General features: G+C 46.2%; 1 protein-coding gene across 3 annotated transcripts in view; it reads left to right on the plus strand.

Moving 5' to 3' along the window:
- Positions 1-24,530, plus strand: part of BTBD11 (BTB domain containing 11) — a 340,058-nt gene that overhangs the window by 250,982 nt on the left and 64,546 nt on the right. For all 3 annotated transcript variants that reach the window (XM_023195731.2, XM_023195877.2, XM_023195806.2), the window contains exon 4: positions 8,460-8,612. In XM_023195731.2, coding sequence (XP_023051499.1) covers positions 8,460-8,612 — 153 coding nt within the window. The remainder of the gene's footprint in view (positions 1-8,459; positions 8,613-24,530) is intronic.

Raw genomic sequence — 24,530 nt, forward strand, 5'->3', positions numbered from 1 at the left:
CATACAGAGAGGAGATGGAGGTTGAAGTCACGGGACTGCAGGGAGATAAATGATTGAGCCAAGTCCCCAGGGAAGCAGAAGCAGGGAAGAGAAAAGGAATCCTTCTTTGGGATGGGAAGGGAAGTGAAGCCTAGGGGATGTGTAGCTGTTTGCACAGGGTGGAGGTTGTTGTTATTCATGTATCATTTTTGCTTGCTCTGCCTAGACCTGCCTGTCCTCAGCGCTGTTTGCAGCCCTCAGCCCTCTAAGTCACCTTTCTTAGGATGTGCAGCTGGAAAGCCAGAGATGCTTCCTTGGTCAGTCACATGCATCTGGGCACCATCCGTAGAAATCACCTCCTCACCTGTGCCCTTTGCCCACTTGCCCCATTTCAGGCAATTTATGTAATCACTCATAAGTGGCACTGACCTTCACACTGCAGAAGACTTGTACTTTGGTACAAAATGGCTTACTTTTCCCTAAAAGCACTGACTCTATCCATGAGGCCTCTGTTTCATGGTTCCCAAGTGGTGTATTGTGCGTAGTCAGGATGTGGGGAAGTTGTCCTCCATGGGATCTAGCACACTGAGCTTCCTCCCTGCCTCAGTCAGTTGTGTATGATGGTGAGGAAGGTAGAATCAGCAGGAGAAAGGAAGGCTGTGTCCCTGCATGCAACTAAATCCCATGGCAGAAGTGTGTCAGTCAGGTTTCTCCAGAGGAACAGAACCCATAGGATGTGTGTACATGTTGGTGGAAAGGAGATTGGACGGATGGATGGTTGAATGTGTGGGTGGATGAATAAATGGATGGGTGGCTGGTTGGATAAATTGATGGATGGGTGGCTGGGTGGATGAATGGATGGATGTGTGGATGGAATGGATGAGTGGGTGGATGGATGGATGGATGGATGGATGGATGGATGGATGGATGGATGGATGGAAGGAATAGATGGTGAGTGGACAGATAGACAGAGAGACAGATTGATCAACACACACATATCCTACTGGTTTTGTTTCTCTGGAGAGCCCTGGCTAATATGCTTTATATATACACACAGATTTAAGGAATTGGCTCACACGATTGTGGATACTGGCAAGTTCAAAATCTGCAGGGTAGGTCAGCAGGCTGGAGACCCAGAGAAGAGTTGAGGTTGCAGCTCAAGTCGACTGGCAGAATTCCCTCTTTGGGGAAAAATCCGTCTTTTTTTTCTCTTAATACCTCCAACTGTTTGGATGAGGCCCATCCACATTATGGAAGATAATCTGCTTTACTCAAAGCCTACTGATTTAAATGTTAATCTCATCTAAAAATTCAGAGTAATGTCCAGACTAGTGTTTGACTAAATATCTGGATACTGTGACCTAGCCAAGTAGATACATAAAATTAACATCACAAGGTGTCTTTCTCAAGTGTTTATATTCCCAGGATGATACTAAATACTGCTATGAATACAAAATCGTCTGCAGACAATGCTTGGTTCAGAACAAACTCCCCAAGACTGAAGTGCTTCATAGGGTTGTTGGAAGAATAAATGAGAATCCAGGTGGAGACAGAATCCACCTTTATGATAAAAACTGAAGCCACCAGGCACTAACTTTTCCCAACCTCACTTGCAGCTTGACAAAGGCTCATGAACCAGGCTCAGTCAATCTGATGCACCAGCTCAACTCCTTCTATTCCATTGTCTCCTGGACCTGTGACCCCTTTCTCTCCCCACTTAATAACAGAATTCACCTTCCCTGGTTTCTGGCTTGAGTCGTGATTCTCTGTGGGTCATGGTTACTCAAAATGTGTTCCATAGACCAGCAGCTGCATCATTACTCGAGTTCATTAGAAACGCAGAATCTCAGCTGGGTGCGGTGGCTCACGCCTCGGATCCCAGCACTTTGGGAGGCCACGGCGGGTGGATCACCTGAGGTCAGGAGTTCAAGACCAGCCTGGCCAACATAGTGAAACCCTGTCTCTACTAAAAACACAAAATTAGCTGGGCGTGGTGGCGCATGCCTGTGATCCCAGCTACTTAGGAGGCTGAGGCAGGAGAATTGCTTGAACCCAGGAGGCAGAGGTTGCAGTGAGCTGAGATCACTGCGCGACACAGCAGGACTCCATCTAAAAAAAAGAAAAAAAAGAAAAGAAAGAAATGCAGAAGCTCAGGCTCTGCCCCAGACCCTCTGAATCAGAATCTGCATTTTAACAAGATCCCAGGTGACTCAAAGGCACAGAAACATTTAAGAAGCACTGACCTAGAACACTACCTTGGCTTCCCCCACTCCAGGACATCTGCAGAAACCACCCTCATGGGCAGTTGGACCACGCCTCGCACAGTAGGGCTATCACTATAGTAACCAGCTGTGGCCACCTCTTACCTCTACCATCTTCCTGGCTTTGGTGCTCACAGATGCAGTGATGTTACAATGAGTATTGCTATAGAAACCAGCACCGGATATGGTCTACTATCAATGTAGCTGCTTTTCCTTCACTCTCTGTGTCTCTGGAATTATGAGCTTCCTAAACCACGAATATCTAAATTCCTCTCCAGTCTAAGAAACACTCAACAAATAACAAAGATGAAAAGTCAGGGCCACATAGTTTACAAAGGGAAGGCTATAGCAACTGCAGAGGTTTGCATCTATTTGTAAAGAAAAGGCAGGAACATCCCTCTATGTCGCCCTGTGTAGCAAGGCCTTTTCCTGCACCTGGCAGGGAGAAGGTGAGTGATGCTGAAAACAATGTCGGTGGTGATGATAACAGCCCCCATTTCTTAAGCACTTTCTCGGTGCTGGGCGCCACGCTACATAAATCATCCCATTCAATTCTTCCAATAACCCTGTTTATTTGTTCCCTGTGACTGCTGTAAAAAATTTTCACACACATGGATGCTTAAAACAACACAAAATTCTTCTCTTAACAGTTCTGGCAGCTAGAAGTCTAAAATCACCCTCACTGGGCTAAAGTCAAGGTGTAGGAAGGGTTGGTTCCTCCTGGAGGCTCTGGGAGAGAATCTATTTCCTTGCCTTCTCCAACTTCTACAGGCTGCCTGCATTACCTGGCTCATGGCTCCTCCTCTCATTACTCCAACCTCTTCCACTACTTCTTTTCCTTTCTCCTTTGACCTTCTTGCCTGCCTTTGATAAAGACCCTTTTCATTGCATTTAGGGCCCACTTGGAGGATCCTAGACTTAATCACACGTGCAAAGTCCATCTAGCCAGATAAGGCAGCTTTCACAGTTTATAGGGATTAGGATGTGGACATCTTGGGTTAGGGGTGGAGGCATTCTTCAGCCAACCATACCCTCTGAAGTGGGTGCTGTTATTATCCCCATTTTCCCAGTGAGAGAACTGAGGCATGACAATTGAAATATCTTGTTCAAGGTCCCACCGCTAGAAGGTAGAGCTGGAATCCCGTTCCAATCAGTCTTTCTCCAGAGCCTGTGCTCCTAACCACAGCACTGTACAATCCTCAAATGGCTTTGACTCCATCTCCTACTGCACTAGGTCAAAGGAAATAAACCAAACACCATCAGCTTTCTAAGGAGTTTGAGCTTCCAGTTGAAGCCCCTCTACTGCAGACTGAAACCTCAAAATAGGATTTCTTGGTTTGAGGACCCTTTGCTCAAGTTTTCTTCAAAATGTCCAACCTCAAGTATATTGGTTTGCTGGGGCTGCCATAACAAAATGCAATGGACTAGGTGGCTTAAACAACAGAAATTGATTTCTTCCCCACTCTGGAGGGGCTGGAAGCCCCCGATCAAGCTGCTGGCAGGGTTGTCTTCCTCTGAGGCCGCTCTCCTTGGCATGGCCACCCTCTTGCCCCACTGTGCAGACCCCACCCTGGTGTCTCTCATGTCCTAATCTCCTCTTCTTCTAAGGACACCAGTCAGACTGGATTAGGGCCACTCGATTGGCCTCATTTTAACTTTATTACCTCTTCGAAGGCTCTCTCTCCAAATACAGGCACATTCTGAGTACTGGGGGCTAGGGCTGTCACATAGGAATTTGGGGGAACACAGTTCAGCCCATAATAATAGGTATTTTCTCTGAACCCCAGAACAAGGCAGTTTAGCGTGTGAGATGAATTGCAGACCCCAGGGATGTTCTCACTCCTAGGTTACATGCCTACTCCACATTCTTTACCACGTCTCCAACCTCACCCTCAGCAACCCTTTCAATATCTTTTAATCTACTACCTCTGGATATGCCTGTGGCTCAATATTCCCCATATCCAACCATGACCTCTTTGTGGGAGGGTCCTATCTTCTGATCTCCCCAAAACTTTCTGTCTATCACTAAGACTTTCATGGTTTTCTCTCCATCTTCCCTAGTCCACACACTAGGTACTTCCTAAAGCCCCAGCAACTGGTTTTTCCAATAGAATCAAAGAATATTAGCATTGGAAAGAAGTGAACAGGCTAATGGTAGCCACCTCTGACCTACCATCTGCATTTGTAAGTAAAGTTTTATTGGAACACAGCCAAGCTCCTTCATTTGTGTATCATCTGTGGCTGTTCTCACTGCGATGGCAGAGTTGAGTAGTAGCAACAGAGACTGACCATATGGCCCATAAAGCCTAACATACTTAGCAGCTAGCTTTTTACAGAAAAGGTTTGCTGAGCCCTGAAATAGACCATCTGATCCAAACCCACCCCATTTTATAGGTGAAGACACTGAAAGCCAAAATGTTGATGGGCCAGAGGAGCCCTGCAGTGAGTTCCTGGCAGATCCAGGGCTGGGATTCAGTTCTGCGGAATCCCAAACCAGGCCTTCCCCACATCCTGTAACATTCTTTCTAGTACCCAGACTCCCCAGCCAAACTCCTTTTCCATCCTGGATGGTCAGCCTCATCACCAGCTCTCTCTTCACCATTTCAGAGAAAGGCCGCGTCCGTGTATGTTCTCCATCTCCTACTTGAATCTGGGCTCAACAAGCATCCTGAGCTGACATGCTGGCTTGACCTTGCAGGAAGCCCATCACGGCTTTCTCTTTCCTTCCAGAGCCTCCAGTCACACCCTATATACCTCTCCCAACACCACAGTGAAGATGTAGATGACCAGTGTCCTGTTTGAGTGGACCATCTCCCTCCTCTGCTCATCTCAGGCCACCCGGTCGGGGATTAACAAACCTGCCTTGCTCCAGAATTTCCAGGGGAGCTTATTTAGAATGCAGAGGCCCAGGCCCTACCCCAAGACCTATCGGAGCCAAACTCTGGATGTAAAATCATGGCCATTTTAACAAGCTCTTCGTGTGATTCTGATGTTCAATGAAGTCTAAGAACTACTTCACTAAACCATGAGCTCCTCAAGCTTCTTTTGGGTTTTAGTCACTGCAAACAGCTTCAGAATAAAGGAGACAACCAGTGGAACATTGTTCTCTTAAAAAAAATGTATAAAGAGAATGCAAGATTTTTTCTTCAGCATTCTCCACCCTCTCCTCAACTCAGGGCCCTCGAATTCTTTCCCATCTCCAATTCCTCCAAAGAAAACATCACAAATAATACTATTTTTCCCCTCTGAGTAGACAAGAAGATTTTTAAATGAGTTACTGGCAAAGAATTCATGAGCTTATAAACTATTAAGGTCAGAGTGACAAAAAGAAGGCAATGTTGAAAGGAGAGAATAAGTACATAGAAAATTCCAGGAGAGGCTGGAATCCTGCGGTTCAAGGTGTCTTATTCTGGGGCTTGCCAGCTGTCTTGGTAAAGGTGTTATTTTGAAGACAGCAGAGGCTTTTTTTTTTTTTTTCTATTCTTTGGCATTCACCAGGCATTGGCTGTGTGCCCTGGGCCTCGCTTGGCATCTAACATGAAAGGCAGCAGCCCAAGGGCAGTTCTGTGATGGAGATGCAGTCCCCCAGGGACTCAGGGGTGTGGGCTGTGCTTTGGGGCCACTGAGCAAAAGAATGATGGTGGGAGGCACCTCTGAAGCCGAATCCAGAGAGGAGTCCTCTGAGCACTTGGGGCTGGTTTCCAACAGTGATGGAAACGCTGTGACAAAAATAAGTTCTGCTCACCTGAGACAGTAGAATCCAATTCAATTTCAAGTCAATGTGTGTTTATTGAGTGCCTGATTCAGTTTAGGTGATGGAGAGAATGGGAGAATGAGGGAGACAGCCTAAGAAGCAGGCTGATTCAGGCAGAAAATCCTTGGGACTCTGCCCCACAGATAGGTCCACAGGTCCAGAAACGCAATTTTATTGGTTTCACCCAGTAAGAAATTGGTAAATCTTAGTCTGTGACACAAGCAAATATTTATTAAATGCCTACAGTGTGCCAGGCAGCGTCCTGGGGCTGCAGCAGGAGTGGTGATCCAAGAAGTCCCCGTTCCCTGCCCTGGTGGAGTGTACATTCTAATGGGGCATTTGCAGAAGCAGTGGGTAAGGCCAGAGGAGTCCTCTGGGGTGAGGCCCACAATGCGAGGGATTCAAGTGGGATAAAGTCAGGAGGAACATCTAGGGAGAAATGGGATTTAGCCTGTGGTTTGAAGGTTACGTGTGATGTGGATTTTTAAAGGGCTTGAAGCCTTACAGACAGGAGGCTGAGCTGCACGAACAGGAATTAGCCCACTGCATACCAGCAAGAGTCCATGACCTGATCAGCTCCCCTGGGGTGACAGGTGCATGCTGAGTAACAGAGTGCATGCTACCAAGTTGGACAACAGAATGTCAATATCACATGGGGTTTCTGCACACGGGATATACAGTCAAATAACTTGGATCTGACTCCCAGCTCTTGCTAGTCTTGTGGTCCAGGGCATGATACTTAACCTGAATCAACATCATTCTCCTGATCACTGAAATGGGCATAATCATAACTAGCACAGAGGTTGGTCCTAGGCATTCAGATGAGACCATGAATGACTGTAAATGGCTGAGCTGCTGAATATTATTAACATCCGATAAATAGATCTGACTTTAGGAAAACTGGCACCTGCCACCAAAAACTTTCTGGGAAGCTTATGACATCTGCATTTCTCAAGGGGGCTGGCTGACTTGTAACCCCATCTACCTGTCATCCTCTTCTCAATGCCATGGTGGTCATGCTGGACTGAATGGCAGCCCCAGGGTGAGGGGCGGCAAGAAACATGCCCAGAATATATTTGCACAACCTGGCCTCCTTCAGTTTTGCACCTGGGGAACCCCACTGGCTTCATGCTCATCTGACCCTTGCTGAATGGCAGGAAACCTTTTGGATCTACATAGTACGTTTCTCAAAGTGTGGTCCTTGAGCCACCTAAATCAGAATCGCAGGGGCTGCCTGTTAAAATTAAGTTATTGGACTCTAACACAGTCACCATCGCTGGATATAGAGCCATATGATTCCCAGGCCCTCTCACAATGACTTTAGAGCAGGGGTTCTTTGAGAATGTGGTCCTCAGACCAGCAGCATCCGTATCAGGAACCAGTTAGGAATGCATTTCCTGGGTACCTCCCCTGATCTATCGAATCAGAAACTCTGGGAATGAGACCCAGCAGTCTGTATTTTAACAAACTCTCCAGATAATTCTGATGCACATTAAATTCACATGGGGAGGTTTTAAAAACTACCTGTGTCCATCTGTACCCTATACCAATTAAATCAGAATGCCTGGGACAGGACTCAAGTGTCATTATTTTTTCAAAATCTTCTCCAGTAATCCTAATGTGAGGACAGAGTTTATCATCACTGGAAGAAATAGGAAGATGACACAAATGCATTGCACTTAGAAAGTTGTCCTTCAGTGGTAGGCATTGTCTCAGTTAATGCTTGCAACAAGCTTGCAACAGCCTACCATGATCCAATTAGCAGGCAGGGAACTTGAGGCTCTCAGAGTTTCAGGGGTGTGACCAAGGTCCAAGGGGCCTCAAATTGTGGGTGTCACTGGGTGGCTGCCCAGCCTGGCTGGGTCTGGGGGAAGGCTGCGTGCTAACCTGGTTCTCTTTAGAGAGCCTCTTCCAGGTGCTAAAGTCTTTTGGCAGCATGTTGCCTGGGCAGAGCTGAAGCCTGAAAGAGCTCCAGAAAGACAACAGGGACCAGGCTGCAGATGGGAAGGAAGCGCTAGCGGACACCTTAGGCTTGGGCCCACAATCAGGGAGCCCCAAATAGAAATAACACGGGGCGCTGATTGGTTTTCCGCCGCTCCAGACCCTGCGCTTGGTGCTTCAAGTGACTCATCCTTATGTTCACATGATCGCCGAGAGGGATAATATTCCCAGATCAGTTACCTCCTAGCCTTTCCTAGTCATATTATCCCCAGGTTACAGATGAGGAAACTGAGGCCCAAGGATTCCAGAGAGCCTGCCCCGGGGTCACCGGTGCGGTCCGGATGTCTCCAAAGGCTCTCCCACTACTCTGGAATTCAGAGGCAGGGTCTCCAGGGAAAGCGGGGAGTGGGCTGGGGAGTCGGGAGATGGGGGGGATCCCCCGAGCAGGGGGTGGGGCCGAGCCAGCAGCCCCTGCCTCCAGGGAGGCCCTAACGCGCATCTCCGGGTCCCTCCTCCCACCGCAGGCCCTTCCTCGTGCTGCCGCCGCTGATGGAGTGGATCCGGGTGGCCGTGGCGCACGCCGGCCACCGCCGCAGCTTCTCCATGGACAGCGACGACGTCCGCCAGGCGGCCCGGCTGCTGCTGCCCGGCGTGGACTGCGAGCCGCGCCAGCTGAGGTAGGCGCGGGGACCGGCGTGGGGCGGCGGGGGAGGGAGGGCTCCGGGCTCCGGGCTCTCAGCCTCCACCCCTCCAATTAGAGCCCCGCACACCTCGGCTGCGCTGGGGTGGAGGCTCCCTGGTTGAAGTGGCAGGCGCGGGCTGAACAATAAGCAGGTCCCTGGAGTTGCAGGGATTAAAGAACGCGGCGAGGCCCGATTCTTAGATTACAGATGTCGATGTGGCTTCTCTCTGGCTATTCTCTCTGCGCCTAGCTTCTCCCTCTCTCTCTCTCCTTTCCCAGTAAAATCCGGTCTTCCTGTAGTTTTCTAACCAAACCTTGCCGAGTGAAATTTCTGGCTGGGTCAGAGAGCGCCTCTGCGTTTTCACTTGCGTAAGGATGGAGTGGTCCTCTCTGCATTCCTCAGGCCTGTATCCAGGGCTCTCCTCCATCAAGGTGGGAATTACTCCTGGGTCACTCAGGGGCCCCTTGCGTGGGTGTTCATTTTGAGCCAAAGCAAGAGAAATAACTCACTCAGGTGAGTCATAATCTGGCTTTAAATACAAGAAGCACAGAAACCCAGTGGGTCGTGTGTGTGCACGCGCATGCACACGCACAAACCTAAGAGCATGCACTTTCCTTACTCCCCCCACTCCCAGCTGTTTCCCAGGTGTCATTGTCATCATTTTCAAGTCCCCTCCTACCCACCTGATGGGAAACTGCCTTTCCTCCACAGCTCATCCAACCGGGCCAAGGGCAGAGATTTCTGCCCTTTCAGATCTGATTGGGGTTCTGCAAGGAAATAGTGGGTCTGCAGTATGAAACAGCCCCCTGAAGGCCCAGAGCTGTCCCTCAGCCCAAGAACATGCAGAGAGCTAGTCAAAGTCATAATTGCTAGCATTTATTGGATGTTTACCACATGCCGAGCACTGTTCTAAGTGCTTTACACAGATGAATGTTTCCCAAACGCTGTAAAGTAGGTACTGTGATTATGCTCACTTCAAAGGTAAGGAAACTGAGGCACAGATAGGTTAAATACCATGCTCAAAGTCACAGGAGTAGTAAATAATAGAGTCAGGATATGAATTCAGGCAACCCAGAGCCCTGGGATCATAGTTCTAACCACTGAGCTTTCCTGCCTTCAGATTTTTGTCCAGGCATTTTCTGGTTGTGCCACCATGCCTTGTACCTTGCCACCTACAATAACAGCCCATCTCAGGGAGAGGTGAGGTCATTCACTGAGCACCTACTATGTGCTGGTTATCAATTGCAACAAAAGATTTCTTTCCTTTAATCCCTGAAGGGGCGTCATGAGGTTGGCATAATCTTCCCATTTTACAGATTAGGAACCATTGGTAGAGCAGCTTGTAGGTAGAGGTAAGGAAGAAATTCTTGTGGTCCTATTCTAAGTCCAGCCTCTGCCACCAGACTGTCCTGCCTCCTGTTTTCAGGGGTGGGGGGGGGACATTCTCACTCCCGCCACTCCTGCCCACTGCCCCGATCTCCAACCTGGATGTCTTTGCAGCTCCTGCTCTCCTTTTGCAGGAAGCCTGGGACTGCTGGGTGACAGGAAAGGTTAGATGTTTTCTTAGTGCTAACTGACAAAGCATTCTTTGTTTGTCATACCTTCAGGAGACCCCACAACTTAAAAGTTAGGAGCCTGGGCTCCAGGATGCCATTGCCTGGGTCCAGATCTCACCACCAGAGTTAATCAACTGTGCAAACTTGGGCAAGCTAGTTAACCTCTCTGGACCTTAGTTTTCCCATGAGTAATGTGGAAATGTGAATAGCACTCTGCTTAGAGGTTGGTGTGAGCATGAAGTGGGATAATGAATGTGCACTATTCATTCAAACAATGCCTGAAAGGAAGTAAGTGCCTATAAAGTGGTCATTTTTAACTAAATTCCCCGAGCCTCTGCTACCACTGAAATAATGAGGCGGCTCCTACTTAGGTATTATTCTCTAATTTTTGAAGACCTTTAATACTTTCTCATAAGAACCTCAAAACAAACATTGGTATCCAGAAAAAGCAGTGCTGCCCCATTTTGCAGAGGAGGGAATCAAGGCTTAGTGACATTAGGTAACTCTGCCAACATCGCACAGATGGTAAGTGACAGAGTTGGGGGCCATCTATCACACCCAGAGACCCACTGATACAACCATGTGTCATTTTTCTGCTCCCTCACCCTAGACCTAGACAAGCCCTCTCGGAGGATGCTGTCTTCTGGATGGCTCTGTCCCTTTTCACAATTTTGCAGACTGAACATGAGCCTCAGGGGCCACTCTCCATCTCTGCACCCTTCCCCCAGCACAGAGTTCTTTCTGCATGGTCTGGCAACCAGTTGTGTGTCATTCTGACAGTCACACCAAGGATTTCCATTTCAGCATCTGTCCAGTTTGAAGCCTCAGCGCTGGCTTTCAGGATGTGAATGTGATGTGCACACAGGCCGGAATGCACAGAGGAACAGAGGAAGTTGGTTCCTCTGAGTCCCTGGGCTCTTTTTAATCATTTATGTCTTCATTCTTGACTCATTTGCCTCCTGAATGATGATTTGTGTACAGAAAATATACTGATTGATTGTTCGAGCTAAATTTTCATTTGATTTGGAAATCATCTTCAAAGAGAAAACTAAAATATTGAGTTAGCTTGCCTAAATAGTAAGTGAAGGACTTGCAAGTTCTATTAGCTACAAAAAATTCAGGACATGAAAGGATAAACCATTTCTTTTAAAAAGAATACACATTTTTCAGACTAATCAACATACAGACATATCTACACGTATATTTTCCAATCTCATTTAATGTGACATGAAGTAGGAATTACTGTCTCCATATTGCAGATAACAGGATCAAAGAAGTTTTGTTCATTCAAGACACCCAACAGATAGATACCAGGGACCCACCCTGTTTCTTACACTTACGGTCTGTGTGGTGTGTACATAGCTGTCCCCAACAACTGTGCAAGACAGCTTTTATTATCCCATTTTACAGATGAGAAGGCTGAGTCCCACTGAGGTTATGGGACTTGTCCAAGGTCACACAGCTGCTGTGAGGCAGAGCAGGGCTAGAATGGAGGACTTGGCAAATAATATAAAACTACAGTCTCCTTGCCTCTCTCCCCTCCCAGACATTCATTTTAGAAGTTGCCAGGTGGGCTCCTAGTTCTGAGTCGGTCAGAGCTGAGCTCCTTCTTTCTAAATAAACAGCCCTAGAAAGGGGAAGGCAGTTTGGTGTTCTAACAAATGCGGGAACTTGGGACGTGGTGTTGGCGGCTGGAGTGTCAGTGACTATTAGCACATATAATTACCTACCAGCTGGCCGAGGTTTCCTGGTGGGAGGCAGCCTGGATACCAGCCGGGACAGAGAGACCAGAGTCAAGGATTCCCAGGTCTGGTACTGGCACTGCCATTGATTTGCAGAGTGACCTTGATCAAAAGCTGCCAGAGCTCTGCTTTTGTCTTTATGCAGCTAAGGGAAGGTCTCACCATGGTGATCAGGTTTATTCAAAAAGGAATTCCATTCCATGAGGCTGCGTTTCTAAGTCACAGTGGTGTCCCATTTATTCTTCCTTAATTAAAGTATCAGATAATACAAACCTGTGAATTCTCCCCGCCACCGCCCCACCCCCCACCTTTTTTCTTGTTCTTTGGAAGGTGAAAGAGTGGGGAGGGCAGTGGAAGGGAAGAAAAGAGCAATTAATACATTTGACAGGGTTTCTTATGTTTTCTTAATTACTGGTTTTGAAACACTTTGGAAATATACAGAGTAAATACTGTCATTTTCCTCAAGTAGGGGGCCATTTTTCTGCTCTGGAGTGAAGGCCGTGTTAAAATAAAGGTAGTCAGGGGTGTTCTTAAGTCCTCTCTTAGCTGATAAATGGTACCTATCAACAGGATTTGGGGACTGTTTGAACCACGAGTTTATTTCAGAAAATGGTTACTCATTTTGCGAGTGTTTCTGCAATGTAAACCAGATTTTGAGCTGTTCCAGAATGAGAAAGTTTAGGGGTGGTAAGCTGCAAAGAGTATTAGAATGGGACTCAGGAAACCTGAGTCATTACATTCTTGCCTTTGCTGTATTTATTGAGCACCTACTAAGTGCCAATCCCCACACAGATGCTCTCATCTAGGTCTGCTGCTTTCCAGCAGGTGACCTTGGGCAAGTCCCCTCCCCCATCTCACAGGACTTGGTTCATCCTCTATGAAAATGGTAGTAACAGCTGCCTTGTGAGCTGGGGAAACTTGGCGGGGGTCACGGATGAATTTAACGAATTGCACCACTCTATGACCTGCTACTTTCAACCCTTCCCAGGTCCCCTGGGCACCTTTTGAGGCTGACAGGTTTTGTTATTTGTCTGGTGTGGGCCAAATTGGATTATAAGGTGAAGGCTGGGCCTTAACAGCACTTTTCCTAAAATACAACTCTATAATGACAGCTGGAAGTTCAGGTTCATTTACCAAAGATGAATGGGGTGCTGAGGCCTGCCCAGCCCACACAGGACAACCTCTGTGGCCCTTTGAGAAGAAGATCATCCAGATAAGGGGAATTCCAACCATTGGTGTCAAAAGTTACCATCCATTCCCTCCTGAGATCTGTGTGGTACCTGATCTTTTTCTGGGGTCAGGAGACATGGTGTCCCCAGGACTTAAATGTCACTGGGGTGATACGGATGGTAAACAACAGCGAACCAATGAGCAAGATTATTTCATAGAGCCTGAGTGCCACACAGAAAGCGAAACAGGGTGAGGGGGTAGAGAGGAAGCGAGGAGGGAGGGACACATCCATCAGGTGTTCGGACAGCTCCTCAGGACCTTGCAGGGGCAGGGACAGGGTCATGCTCCTGCTTTAAAGAAAGGCTTGGTATCTTATGGGGCAAGGGGCTTATGGCTTTCCATAAGCCATCTAGAGCTGCATCTGCACCAGCCATTTCCCCCAGTCGTGTCCACACGTTGACCCCTGAATTCAGACCTCGGACCTCCCCCATCTTTCCCTCCACAGGTCACCTGCAGAGGCTGAGCACCTGGGCCCAGCGCGTGGCTCTGTGAGGCCTTGGAAAACTCCCCAGCCTCTCACAGAATCAGAAACTTCTCTCTCCTCTCTCCTTGAATGTCCTGTCCTTAGCTGGCCCTGAACAAACCCTGCAACTCCCCACAGACTCTCCGGCTGGGCTGCCAACCCCTTCTTCACCTCCAGCAGACATCACACTCCACGCCACGGCCCCGTGGTGACCCATTTTGAGCCACTGCCTCCCCAGAACCGATGTCAATGCATTAGCGCCTCCCAGAAAACAGAAAAACTGCCCTCTCCCTGATCCCTGGGGAGTTGCTTTGGGGCTCAGCTGTCCTCGCTTAACAGAGTCAGGGACAGGCCTCGGAGCCTGCTCGAGGAGCCAGGCTAGTACCTTGCACTCAGCAAACATGTATGGAGCCCCTGCTGTGTGCTGGCCTGCTCTGTGCTTGGCTGGGTGGGAGGTGGGCAGAGAGGCCCACACGTAATTACAGAAGAATGTGGTGACTGCTCTAGGGAGGTCAGTAGAGATCTAGGTTTGAGGGAGCAAGAAATGACCTCCCTGCTGAGGTGCCATTTGATTGAAATCCTGAAGAATAAAGAAATGTATCAGGTGGAGAAGGTGAAAACGGGGAAGAAGGGGAGAAGACATTAGAGAAATAAGTCCACACAGAGGGAACCACATAGCAAAGGCCTCAAGGTGGGAAACTGTTGGAAGAAACACGAGGAATTCAGACAGAGAGAGCATAGGGCTCAACAAACAGGGAGCACCCACTGTGGGATGGGCCCTGCACCAGGCATTGGTTACAGAGCTGAAGGCAGGGCCACACTCACCATGGAAGGTCTTTGATGCTGTGCAAAAGAACTGTGGCCGTATCTGCAGGGGGTAGGAGCTGTCGCAGATTTGTAAACAAGGAAATGACAACAGATCTGTATTTTAGAAAGACGGGCTGTTGGCATTGTGGACAGTGGGCTGAGGCGGGCAGAGGCAGGGGAGCCTGGAGTCAGTGATCCACGTGAGAGGCTGACAGCTGGAGGAAGGCAGGAGCAGTGAGGATGGAGAAACAGGGAAGGATGCAACAGAAACAGAGAAGACAGAAGCAGCAGGACTTGGTGATGAATGTCAAGAAGAGGGAATGATAAATATTCTAAGTGGCCCTGGTGGCAGGGGGAGCAGGGATGAGGGAGTGAGTGTTTAATGGGTTCAGAGTTTCAGATGGAGATAGATGGTTGCAAAACAATGTGAATATACTTAATGCACAGATCTGTACGCTTAAAGATGGTTAAAGTGATAAATTTGATGTTATGTCTATTTTATCACAATTAAAAAAATGGTCCTGGAGTGTTCTCAAATAAAAAATAATCTATACACAGCAGGGTACACAGTGTCAGCACTGGCCTTGTGTGAAATACACACACATGTATTTGCTGTACATGCTTAGGCTGCCTCTGGAAGGATGAATAAGAAACGGATAACCAGAGATGTCTCCAAAGAGGGGAATTGGGAAGCTGGGAGTATCAATTTCCTAGGGCTGCAGTTACAAAGTACCACATACTGGCTGGCTTAAAACAACAGACATTTATTGTCTCACCTTTCTAGAGGTTAAAAATCCAAAACCAAGGTGCTGCAGGGCCATACTCCTTCAAAAGCCTCCCTCTAAGAACTCAAGGATCCTTCCTTGACTTTTTCAGCCTCTGGTGGCTGCAGGCGTTCCTTGGCTTGTGGCAGCATCACTCCAATCTCTGCTTCCAACTTCACATGGCCCTCTTCCCTCTGTGTCTGTGTCCAAATTTCCATCTTGTTGTAAGGACAGTAGTCATAATAGATTAAGGCCCACCGTAATAGCCTCATCTTAACTTGATTATATCTGCAAAGACCCTGTTTCCAAATAAGGTCATACCCACATGGAAAAGGAGTCAGGACTTAACGTATCTTTTTGGGGAACATGGGTCAACCCATAACACTGGGAGGCAGTGGTAGGAGGGAAACAGACTTGGAATGTTGGGTTTTGTGGCATGTGCCTGTGTTGCCTAGTAGGCCCCTCACCAAATGTTTACATTAAAAGTTGACTGAAGTTTCTGGCATGGGAGAGTGTGTCGCTAGGGATGGTTTTAACAAATGCGGCACAGGACAGTGTGGGAGAAGTACTAATGGGTTCCATTTTTTGTGTGTGTGGTGTTTGTTTGTTTGTTTGTTTGTTTGTTTGAAACGGACTCTTGTTCTATCACCCAACCTGGAGTGCAGTGGCATGATCTCAGCTAACCTCAACCTCCGCCTCCCAGGTTCAAGTGATTCTCCAGCCTCAGCCTTCTGAGTAGCTGGGATTACCGGCATGTGCCACCATGCCCGGCTAATTTTTGTATTTTTAGTAGAGAGAGGATTTCGCCATGTTAGCCAGGCTGGTCTGGAACTCCTGACCTCAGGTGATCCACACACCTCGGCCTCCCAAAGTGCTGGGATTACAGGCGTGAGCCACCCCACCCAGCCGGGTTCCATTTTTTAAATGTTGGTTGTCCATCCAAGTGAGAGAGTCCTTATCAGGCCTCTTTACTGGAGCAAGTTTACCAGGGAATTAAGTCCACACTCCAGCATCTGATCAGAAAGAAAGCAGAGCACTGTGGTTAGAACCACAGGACTTGGAGCCTGATTGCCTGGGTTCAAATCCTGGCTGCACTACTTACTCTGTGTGACCTCAGGCAACTTACTCACCTCTCTGAGCCTCAATTTCTGTATCTGTAAAATAAGGACAATAATTATACCTACCTCATAAGGTTGTGAGAGGATTAGATTAAATAATGTATACAAACCATTTAGCACAATACTTGTGTCGTAGTAAATGCACATGAAATATTAGCTTATTTTCTCCCCTCTCGACCAAGAAGGTCAGTTCTTTCTGGTTGTCAAAAACAATAGCCTCATTGCCCTCTGAAAAGAAGGGGAAATAAATACCTTGAAGAGATGTGGCAGTATACCATTTGGGATATGGTTGGTAACTCACTGAGGTCTGGTGTGTCTTGGACATTCTGCCACTGCTGGAAGAAAATCAGCTGGGACTGTCTGGCTTGGGAGTCTCTGTCCCCACCTGTGACTCCAGGGTTCCTCTGTGTGACTCAGGTTTTCTGTTGCCTCTGAAATATGAGATTTGGAAAGCCATCACTGGCTGGCGTCCAAAACCATAATCAAAGCAGTTGAACATCCATCATTTGTATCAGCATTTGTAATCAGAGAGGGGCTCACTAATGGGAAAAGATAGCAGAAGGGAAGGAGGATCTGTGCAGATGGGAAACATGGTCCCTGGTTGGCTGGGCCTTGTCCCAAGTGAGCAGAATGAGCAGAGACTAGGAGAGACACAAGGGGGCATGGACTATTACAGAAGAAAGATTCACAGCCTGGACTTGTATTCACAGCTGGCCTCCTCCTCTCTTTAGGGCTGGGGCAGAAATAAGTTGCCTTGATTGTGGGGCCTGGCACATAGTTGGGGCCCAATCAATAATTGTTGAATGAATGAAGGATGCAGAGCTGATAGGAAGTGTGTTCGTGGTACTGTAAGTGAGCAGACCGAGACTTTTCCTGGACTAATTTTTTTTTTCTTTTTGAGAAGGAGTCTCACTCTATCACCCAGGCTGAAGTACAGTGGCGTGATCTCAGCTCACTGCAACCTCCACCTCCTGGGTTCAAGCGATTCTCCTGCCTCAGCCTCCCAAGTAGCTGGGATTACAGGCGCTCACCACCATGCCTGGCTAATTTTTGTATTTTTTTTTTTTTTTTTAGTAGAGACAGGGTTTCGCCATGTTGGCCAGGCTAGTCTGGAACTCCTGACCTCAAGTGATCCGCCTGCCTCAACCTCACAAAGTGCTGGGATTATAGGCATGAGCCACTGTGCCCAGCCTCCTTTATTAATTTAGATGCAAAAAGGCTTCTACATAAACACACTAATAGACAGGTGAGAACTCAGGTGTAGAACTCAGAAGAGAGGCCTTAACTAAGGAAGCCTCTGGGGGCACTTGGCAAACAGGTGAATGTTGAAGCTGTGGGTGTGGAGGACGTTGCCCCTGGAAGCAACTGATGAAGAGGAGTCACTGAGACAAGGAAGAGTGGTGCAGTCATAGAAGAGCCCAGAGAGAATAAGGTAGCAGGGACTAGGGAAACTAAGATGGAAGGAGGTCACCAGAATCCAAGATTGCAACATCAGCGGAGAAAGGAGGCCACTGGGCTGGCAGTGAGGAATTCATTAGTGCCCTTTACAACAGCAGTTCCAACAGGCTGGTGTGGGTGGAAACCAGACTGCAGGCAGCAGACAGTTTGCCAACACTTGGAATTAGTTCTGAGCTTCCAAAGTGTTAAAAGCAAAACAGAAACACATTTGGTACTTATAGCAACACAGGGAACTACATCTTAAATGGCATTTGAGGCTTGCTTCCAAAGTAAGCCTTCAGATTCCGGCTGGCAGTATTGAGGGTGTGTAGTTAGCCATGTGGGATTTGGCTTCTTGGGAAACAGGAATTTATTGATTATATATTTATTTATTTTTGGCCTACTCTTGAGTCTATTAAATTTCTAACCAAGATGCTTATTTCCTCAGGCCAGCAAAGCTCCCAAACTCTAGTTTAAAATATTAATTACATGAGGACATTATCTTTCCTTAGCAATTAGTCAGGCCAGCAGTACTTCCTACAAAGTCACGTGCTTAGTAGAAAGTGCTTAGCACAAAGCCAGGACAAAAGTATTTTTGGTAACAAGGAACCAGTCCCATACTTTAAAAAGCTTGTAGATATCACAACATTCAGTGCATACATGCCATTTCATTAAATCACCCTACAAAAGGTTAAGAACCACCAGATTGAATGATCTCCAAAGTCCTTTCTAGCTCTGAAAATTACTCAGTTTTGTGGTCAGATGTTAGATATGCAAAATGGCATGGAAATAGTCTGTTCTCACATTGCTATAAAGAACTATTAATACCTGAAACTGGGTAATTTATGAAGAAAAGAGGTTTAATTGACTCAGTGTTCCACAGTCTGTACACGAAGCATGGCTGGGGAAGCCTTAGGAAACTTACAATCATGGTGGAAGGGGAAGTAGGCCAGTCTTACATGGCTGAAGCAGGAGGAAAAGGGCAAACAGGGAGGAGCTACACACTTTTAAACAACCAGATCTTATGAGAACTCACTCACTATCATGAGAACAGCAAGGGGGAATTCCACCCCCATATCCAATCACCTCTCACCAGGCCCCTCCTCCAACACAGGGAATTAAAATTTGGGCAGGGACACATATCCAGACCACATCATGCAGGGACACTGTTACCTGTAGAAGAAACTGAGGCATGTCACGGGCAAAGGAAATAAGAATAACTGCAGCTCATGCCCTCTCTTACATCTCCACAAGATGGCAGGAACAATCAAGAGCCTGCATGGACCAGACCCAGTTCTGGGCATTTCTCATGCCCACCTCCATTCAGTTTCCTTCAGCCCTACAAGGGGCTTCCTTTTCTTCTCCATACCTGAGGAACTTGGAACTCCGAGGGGTTAAGCAACCTGCCCATGGTTATGTGGAGAATGTGACCCATATGGAATTTGAGTCAGGTCTGTCTTATTCCAAAGGCTACATTCTCTCTACTAGAAAGGCGGCCCTAATCAAAGAATAAATGGGAAATGTGAAAGTCACTTTTGCACCAGGCCTTTGGGTTCATCTTGAAAGGCTCAGCCTCCAGCCTCAGTTCCTCTTAGGAAGTCAGATGCACTACATCAATCTAGCGTCATCAGCATTTCCAATGCCAGAACTCCCTGTGAAGCCTTAGCATTGAAATACTCTATCAAAGAGCCAAGAAATATGTGAAAAGTCCCCAACCTCACTAGTAATCCTGGAAATGCAATTCAAGATCACACTCAGGTATGCATTTCATACCAGTTAGATTGGCCAAAGTAAATAAATAAATAAAATCTGACAATAACAAATTCAAGCAAAGATGTAGAATAGTGAAAACTCTTAAACACCACTGGAGGGGACTCTGGATCTACTTTAAACTTGAAAAGATACAATTCTACTCTAGGTCTATACCCTAGAGAAAGGCTTCCCAAATAGATATAAGGAGATATGTACATGGATATTCATAAATGCCTTTTGTAATAGCAAAAGAGAAGAAAAAACAAGCTGCCTAGAGAGAATGGATAAATAAATTATATTGTGTTGTGTTCATTCGATGGAAAACCAAGTAACGATGAAAATAAATGAACTAGATCAGCCTGTTATTACATGGCCAACTCTCAAATATTATACAAAAAAAGCAAGTTGAAGAAGGATTTATGCAGTATGCTAACATTTCTATAAGGTTCACCAACATTCAAAACATCCTGTATATTTTTAGGAATTTATATATGTAGTAAAAAGAATAAAGCATGCATGGGAATGACAAATGTCAAATTCAGGAGAGAGGGTACTCAGAAAGGTAGACAAGATGATGGAGTCAAGAGGTTGGGTGCAGGGGCCTTGTGCTTATAAGGCTTTATTATTTCAATTGTGTTGGATGGTCAGCATGTAGGTGGTCATTATATTACTCTATATTTTATGTGTGCTGAAAATAATTCATTAACAATAAAAGTTATCTACCTAGCCAGTATTTGCAATAACACATTGAGAAAGCAAGTTCTGGGATATGAATATGCATTATAAAGAAGGGTTAAGTGATTCAATAAATTTGAGGAACACTAGCTTAAAATTAAATAAGCTTTAAAAAAAATTCTCAGTGCTTTAACATCCTAGGTTTCCTGTAACTCTCAAAAAGGAGGTTATTCTGTGTAAATATTTTACCATAGAGAAGGGGTGAGCAAACTATAGCTGCTTGCTACCTATTTTTATAAGTAAAGTTGTGTGGGAAAACAGCCCCTCCCACTCGTTTAGTATTCTGCAGCTGCTTTCCCACTACAGTGGCAGAGTTGAGTAGTTATGATAGAGAACATGTGGTCCTCAAAGCCTAACATACTATCTGGCCCTTTGCAGAAACAAATTGTGGACCCATCATAGAGCATCTTGTGGGACTGGTGTTACTAGGAGTGCATATGGGGATTGGAAAACTAGAAATTTGCCCTAACACTTCAGGAATTTGGTTTGTTTATTGGTGAAAACCGTTATGAAGAAGGCCATCAGTTCTTTCTAGAATTCCTTGGAGGGTGGATGGCGTGTGTGCTTTCATCTTGAATCTCCAGCACCGAGCCCACTAGCTAGCATGTACTTAGCACTTCCCTGAAGTACTTCACTGAATTGATCTAAACTTGAAAACCATTTGTGGAATGGATTAATTAGGATATCGATTCATTAGTTATAATGGACATTCAAAATACCTGTGGCTTGGATAAGATAGGAGTTTTAAAATCTCCATCATATAACAGTCCAGACATAAGCAACCCTGGGCAACTCCACAAGGTTGGGGACCTAGCCACTTTCCCTCTTGTTGTTCTGCCATCCCTTGGGTGATACCTTCCTCTGCATGGCCCCATCCAGCAGGACTACATCTATCCAGTGGGAAAAGAGAAAACAGAAGGGCAGGACATGCCCCTAGAGATTGCACATGTCACTTCCCCTCACTTTCTATTGGCCAGCACTTGGTCATATGCCCATATATAGCGGCAAGAGACTCTGGGAAATGTAGTCTTTATTTGAGCAGCCATGTGTCCAGCTAAAAATTCAAGACCTGCAGCAATACATAAAAAAGGTAAGGTCTGAAAGACAGCAAACAGTCTCTGCCAAAGAAGATGCATTAAGGGCTTGCATCCTTAATTAGAGGTGACTCCTTCTCTGGAGGTGGCCCTCATTTTTGACTCTTTGTACATAAGCCATGATGCTGAAGCAAGATAATGCTGCCTCATCATTTTCTACTCAAAATCACATGACAACACATTCAGACATGTGCACCATAGTTTCATTCCGCTGGGCGTTTGCAGCCCTTGCTTTTGAAATAAATATTTTTAAACATATTCAGACAGACCCAGAATTTCTATCTTTTGACATCTCTCCTAAGTCAGAAAGAATTGGTAGGGAGGAGGACTTGGAATCACTTGCTTTACCTTATCTAAGGCAGGTTTAATGAGCTGGTTATTTTCTGTACTTTAGTAGCAGCATTAAACAGCAAGTGGGCATGACTTTTGGACAAAGATTCCTCCTAGGAACTTTTGCAAGCATTACATATTCCATTTGCTGAGATAATATAATTTTTTTCTTTCTTTCTTAGAAAGGTGCTCAGAGATCTTGGTGTACTTACCTCAGCACAAAGCACTCTCAATTTGTTCATCTTTTTGTTACCCAAAAGAAAAGGGAAAGAAATCATCAACCAGGAGACCGGAAGCCTATGAAAGGGAGTTTGACTACAGCATTCTTGGGAAAGTGTGCTTGAGGAGGGGGGCCAGTATCTGAGTCAGACATGTAGTCCTCTGATTTGCCATTTCACGACTCATTTCTGAAGGCACCATTTTATTGTCACATTTACAAAATCCTGCAATGGGAACTGCTTGATATATAAAAGATGATGCAAAAAAATTGTATTACCCTACACCAGGGTCTTTCAACCTCAGCACTACGACATTTGGGGCTGGATAATTCTTTGTTGCTGGGGGCTGTTGCTGGTGGGGGGCACTCTGTGTATTGCGGGATGTTTAAGAGCACCCTCGACTCTACCTACTAGATACCAGCAGCACCTCTTGTGTAACAGCCAAAAAGGTCTCCAAATGTCCCCTGGGTGACAAAAATCAACCCTGGTTGAGAATCACTAACCTATGCAAACCTAAATGTGTTCATGGAGAGACTTGCTGAATGACTTTGGAAAAAAGATGGATTTTTTTCCTAAATATGACTGTGACTCAGACAAATTAGTCAGCCCTTCTGGTGCTCCCAGTTTCCTGATCGTAAGAAGGTGAGGAGTTGGGCTGTGCAATCTCTTTCAGCACTGACATTCTGGAACACTGCAAGTCAGAAGCTGGTATATGGGATCTGTTTCTAGAATATGATTTGAAGGAAAGCAAGCCACAGGGGAGCAGATTTGACCTGAAGAGCACCCCATGCATACAGGCAAGAAAGCAGTAGGGAAATGTGTATTCAGAGTGGGAAGCAGGCCTTGTTGGCTGCAATGGGAGGGAAAAGAAATGCTTGAGAGGTGGGGAACTTCTCAGAGGAGCAATGGCAAGACAACCTTAAACTTGAAGCCTATGATTGGGAATATATATTTCTTTGGCACCTCACCCAGTACCTGGCATCTAGTAGTTAGTTGCCCAGACAGCAGCATTGGAAGAGCATCTAAGTGAATGTGGAAGGCCTTTGATAGCACAGAGGGGCAGTGGAGTTGAGTGGGAAGAATAGGCTCCGGCAATAGCCTGCCTGGTTTCAAATCTCAGTTCTACCACTGACTAGCTGTGTGACCTTGGGAAAGTTTCTTAGCCTCTCTGTACTGTCATTTTCTCTTCTGAAAAATTAAGATGAATTTTGTGGGATTCAAGTAAGGATTAGATAAGATCATATATGTGAATGTGTATATATGTATGCATGTATATTTATACATATATATGCATTCACATATTATTTCACATATTTATATTCACATATAGATAGGCAATATTTATATATATAAGCATATGTGTATATATACATATATTCACTTATATATTTATAAATATTGTATGTGTATATGTAATTAGAATAGTTCCTGGCACATCATAAATGCTATGTGTTTGCTGTATTATTTGAGAATCATAAAATATTAGGTATGGAAGCACTCAAGAATGCCTAGCACACTGTTTGACATTTAACAGGTGACAAGAATGAATTAATGAAGATCTCTTAAAAGATTAGTTCCTTAATATTCATCTGTAATACTAGAACATATCACATTGCACCCTCTTCCAGTCAAGGATCCAATTGCAAATGCCACCAGGGCCAGGCAGGAAACACATGGGTGGATCCAGTTGAATGTGGGGCAATGGGGGGAACTGAGCAAGTGTGTGTCCCACATAAAAGTTTTCAAATTTGGCCTGGCGCAGTGGCTCATGCCTGTAATCCCAGCACTTTGGGAGTTCCAGGCAGGTGGATCACTGGAGGTCAGGAGTTCAAGACCAGCCTGGCCAACATGGTGAAACCCCGTTTCTTCTAAAAATACAAAAATTAGCCAGGCATGGTGGTGGACGACTGTAATCCCAGCTGTAATCAGGAGGCTGAGGCAGGAGAATGGCTTGAACTTGGCAGGTAGAGGATTCAGTGAGCTGAGATCGCACTACTGCACTCTAGCCTGGGTGACAGAGCAAGACTCCATCTCAAACAACAACAACAACAACAACAAAATAGTCTTCAAACACCGTATTGGCACACAGCATGAGTCTTAGGATTGCACTGGCCACAAGCCCTAGAGTTTTCCCCTCTGAATCCGGGCCAAGAGCCTCTCCCTCCTTCCCTCCCTACTCTCCTTACCCCTGCACCTTCCTTCCCCCTTCCTTAAGTTCTCTTCCACTCACACCTCCCTGCCTCACAGTAAGAACAGAATGTGGCTTTCCTCGTGGCTCTTTGAGAATCGCTGGGTTGCTTTTAAATAAAAGCATAAAACACCAAATCTTGCTCTTGTCCCACCTCAGGCTGACTTTATTCAGGTGTCCAGTAAACTTAGAAACTAGAGCTGGACACAGCAGACACCTGCAACCCTGGTGCATCCCTTAGAGTCCTACTGGACAGCCTGAAGTGTAACCACAGACAAACTCAACGGCACATTGTTGTGCTTTTTTAATGGCCTGTGGGCCATAAATGCATCACCAGACTCTCATAAATGAAACCCCTACTGTCCTAGATATTCTGAGTCTGCAGACTCCAACATTCTTATCTTGAGCTCCAGAAATTAGGAAATTGGAGAAAGCAGCCAGATCTGGCCCTGTAAATTCCAGGAAAGACATGTTTCCA

Source organism: Piliocolobus tephrosceles, chromosome 10 (genome assembly GCF_002776525.5).
Source record: "Piliocolobus tephrosceles isolate RC106 chromosome 10, ASM277652v3, whole genome shotgun sequence".
In the NCBI taxonomy this organism is placed as follows: domain Eukaryota; kingdom Metazoa; phylum Chordata; class Mammalia; order Primates; family Cercopithecidae; genus Piliocolobus; species Piliocolobus tephrosceles.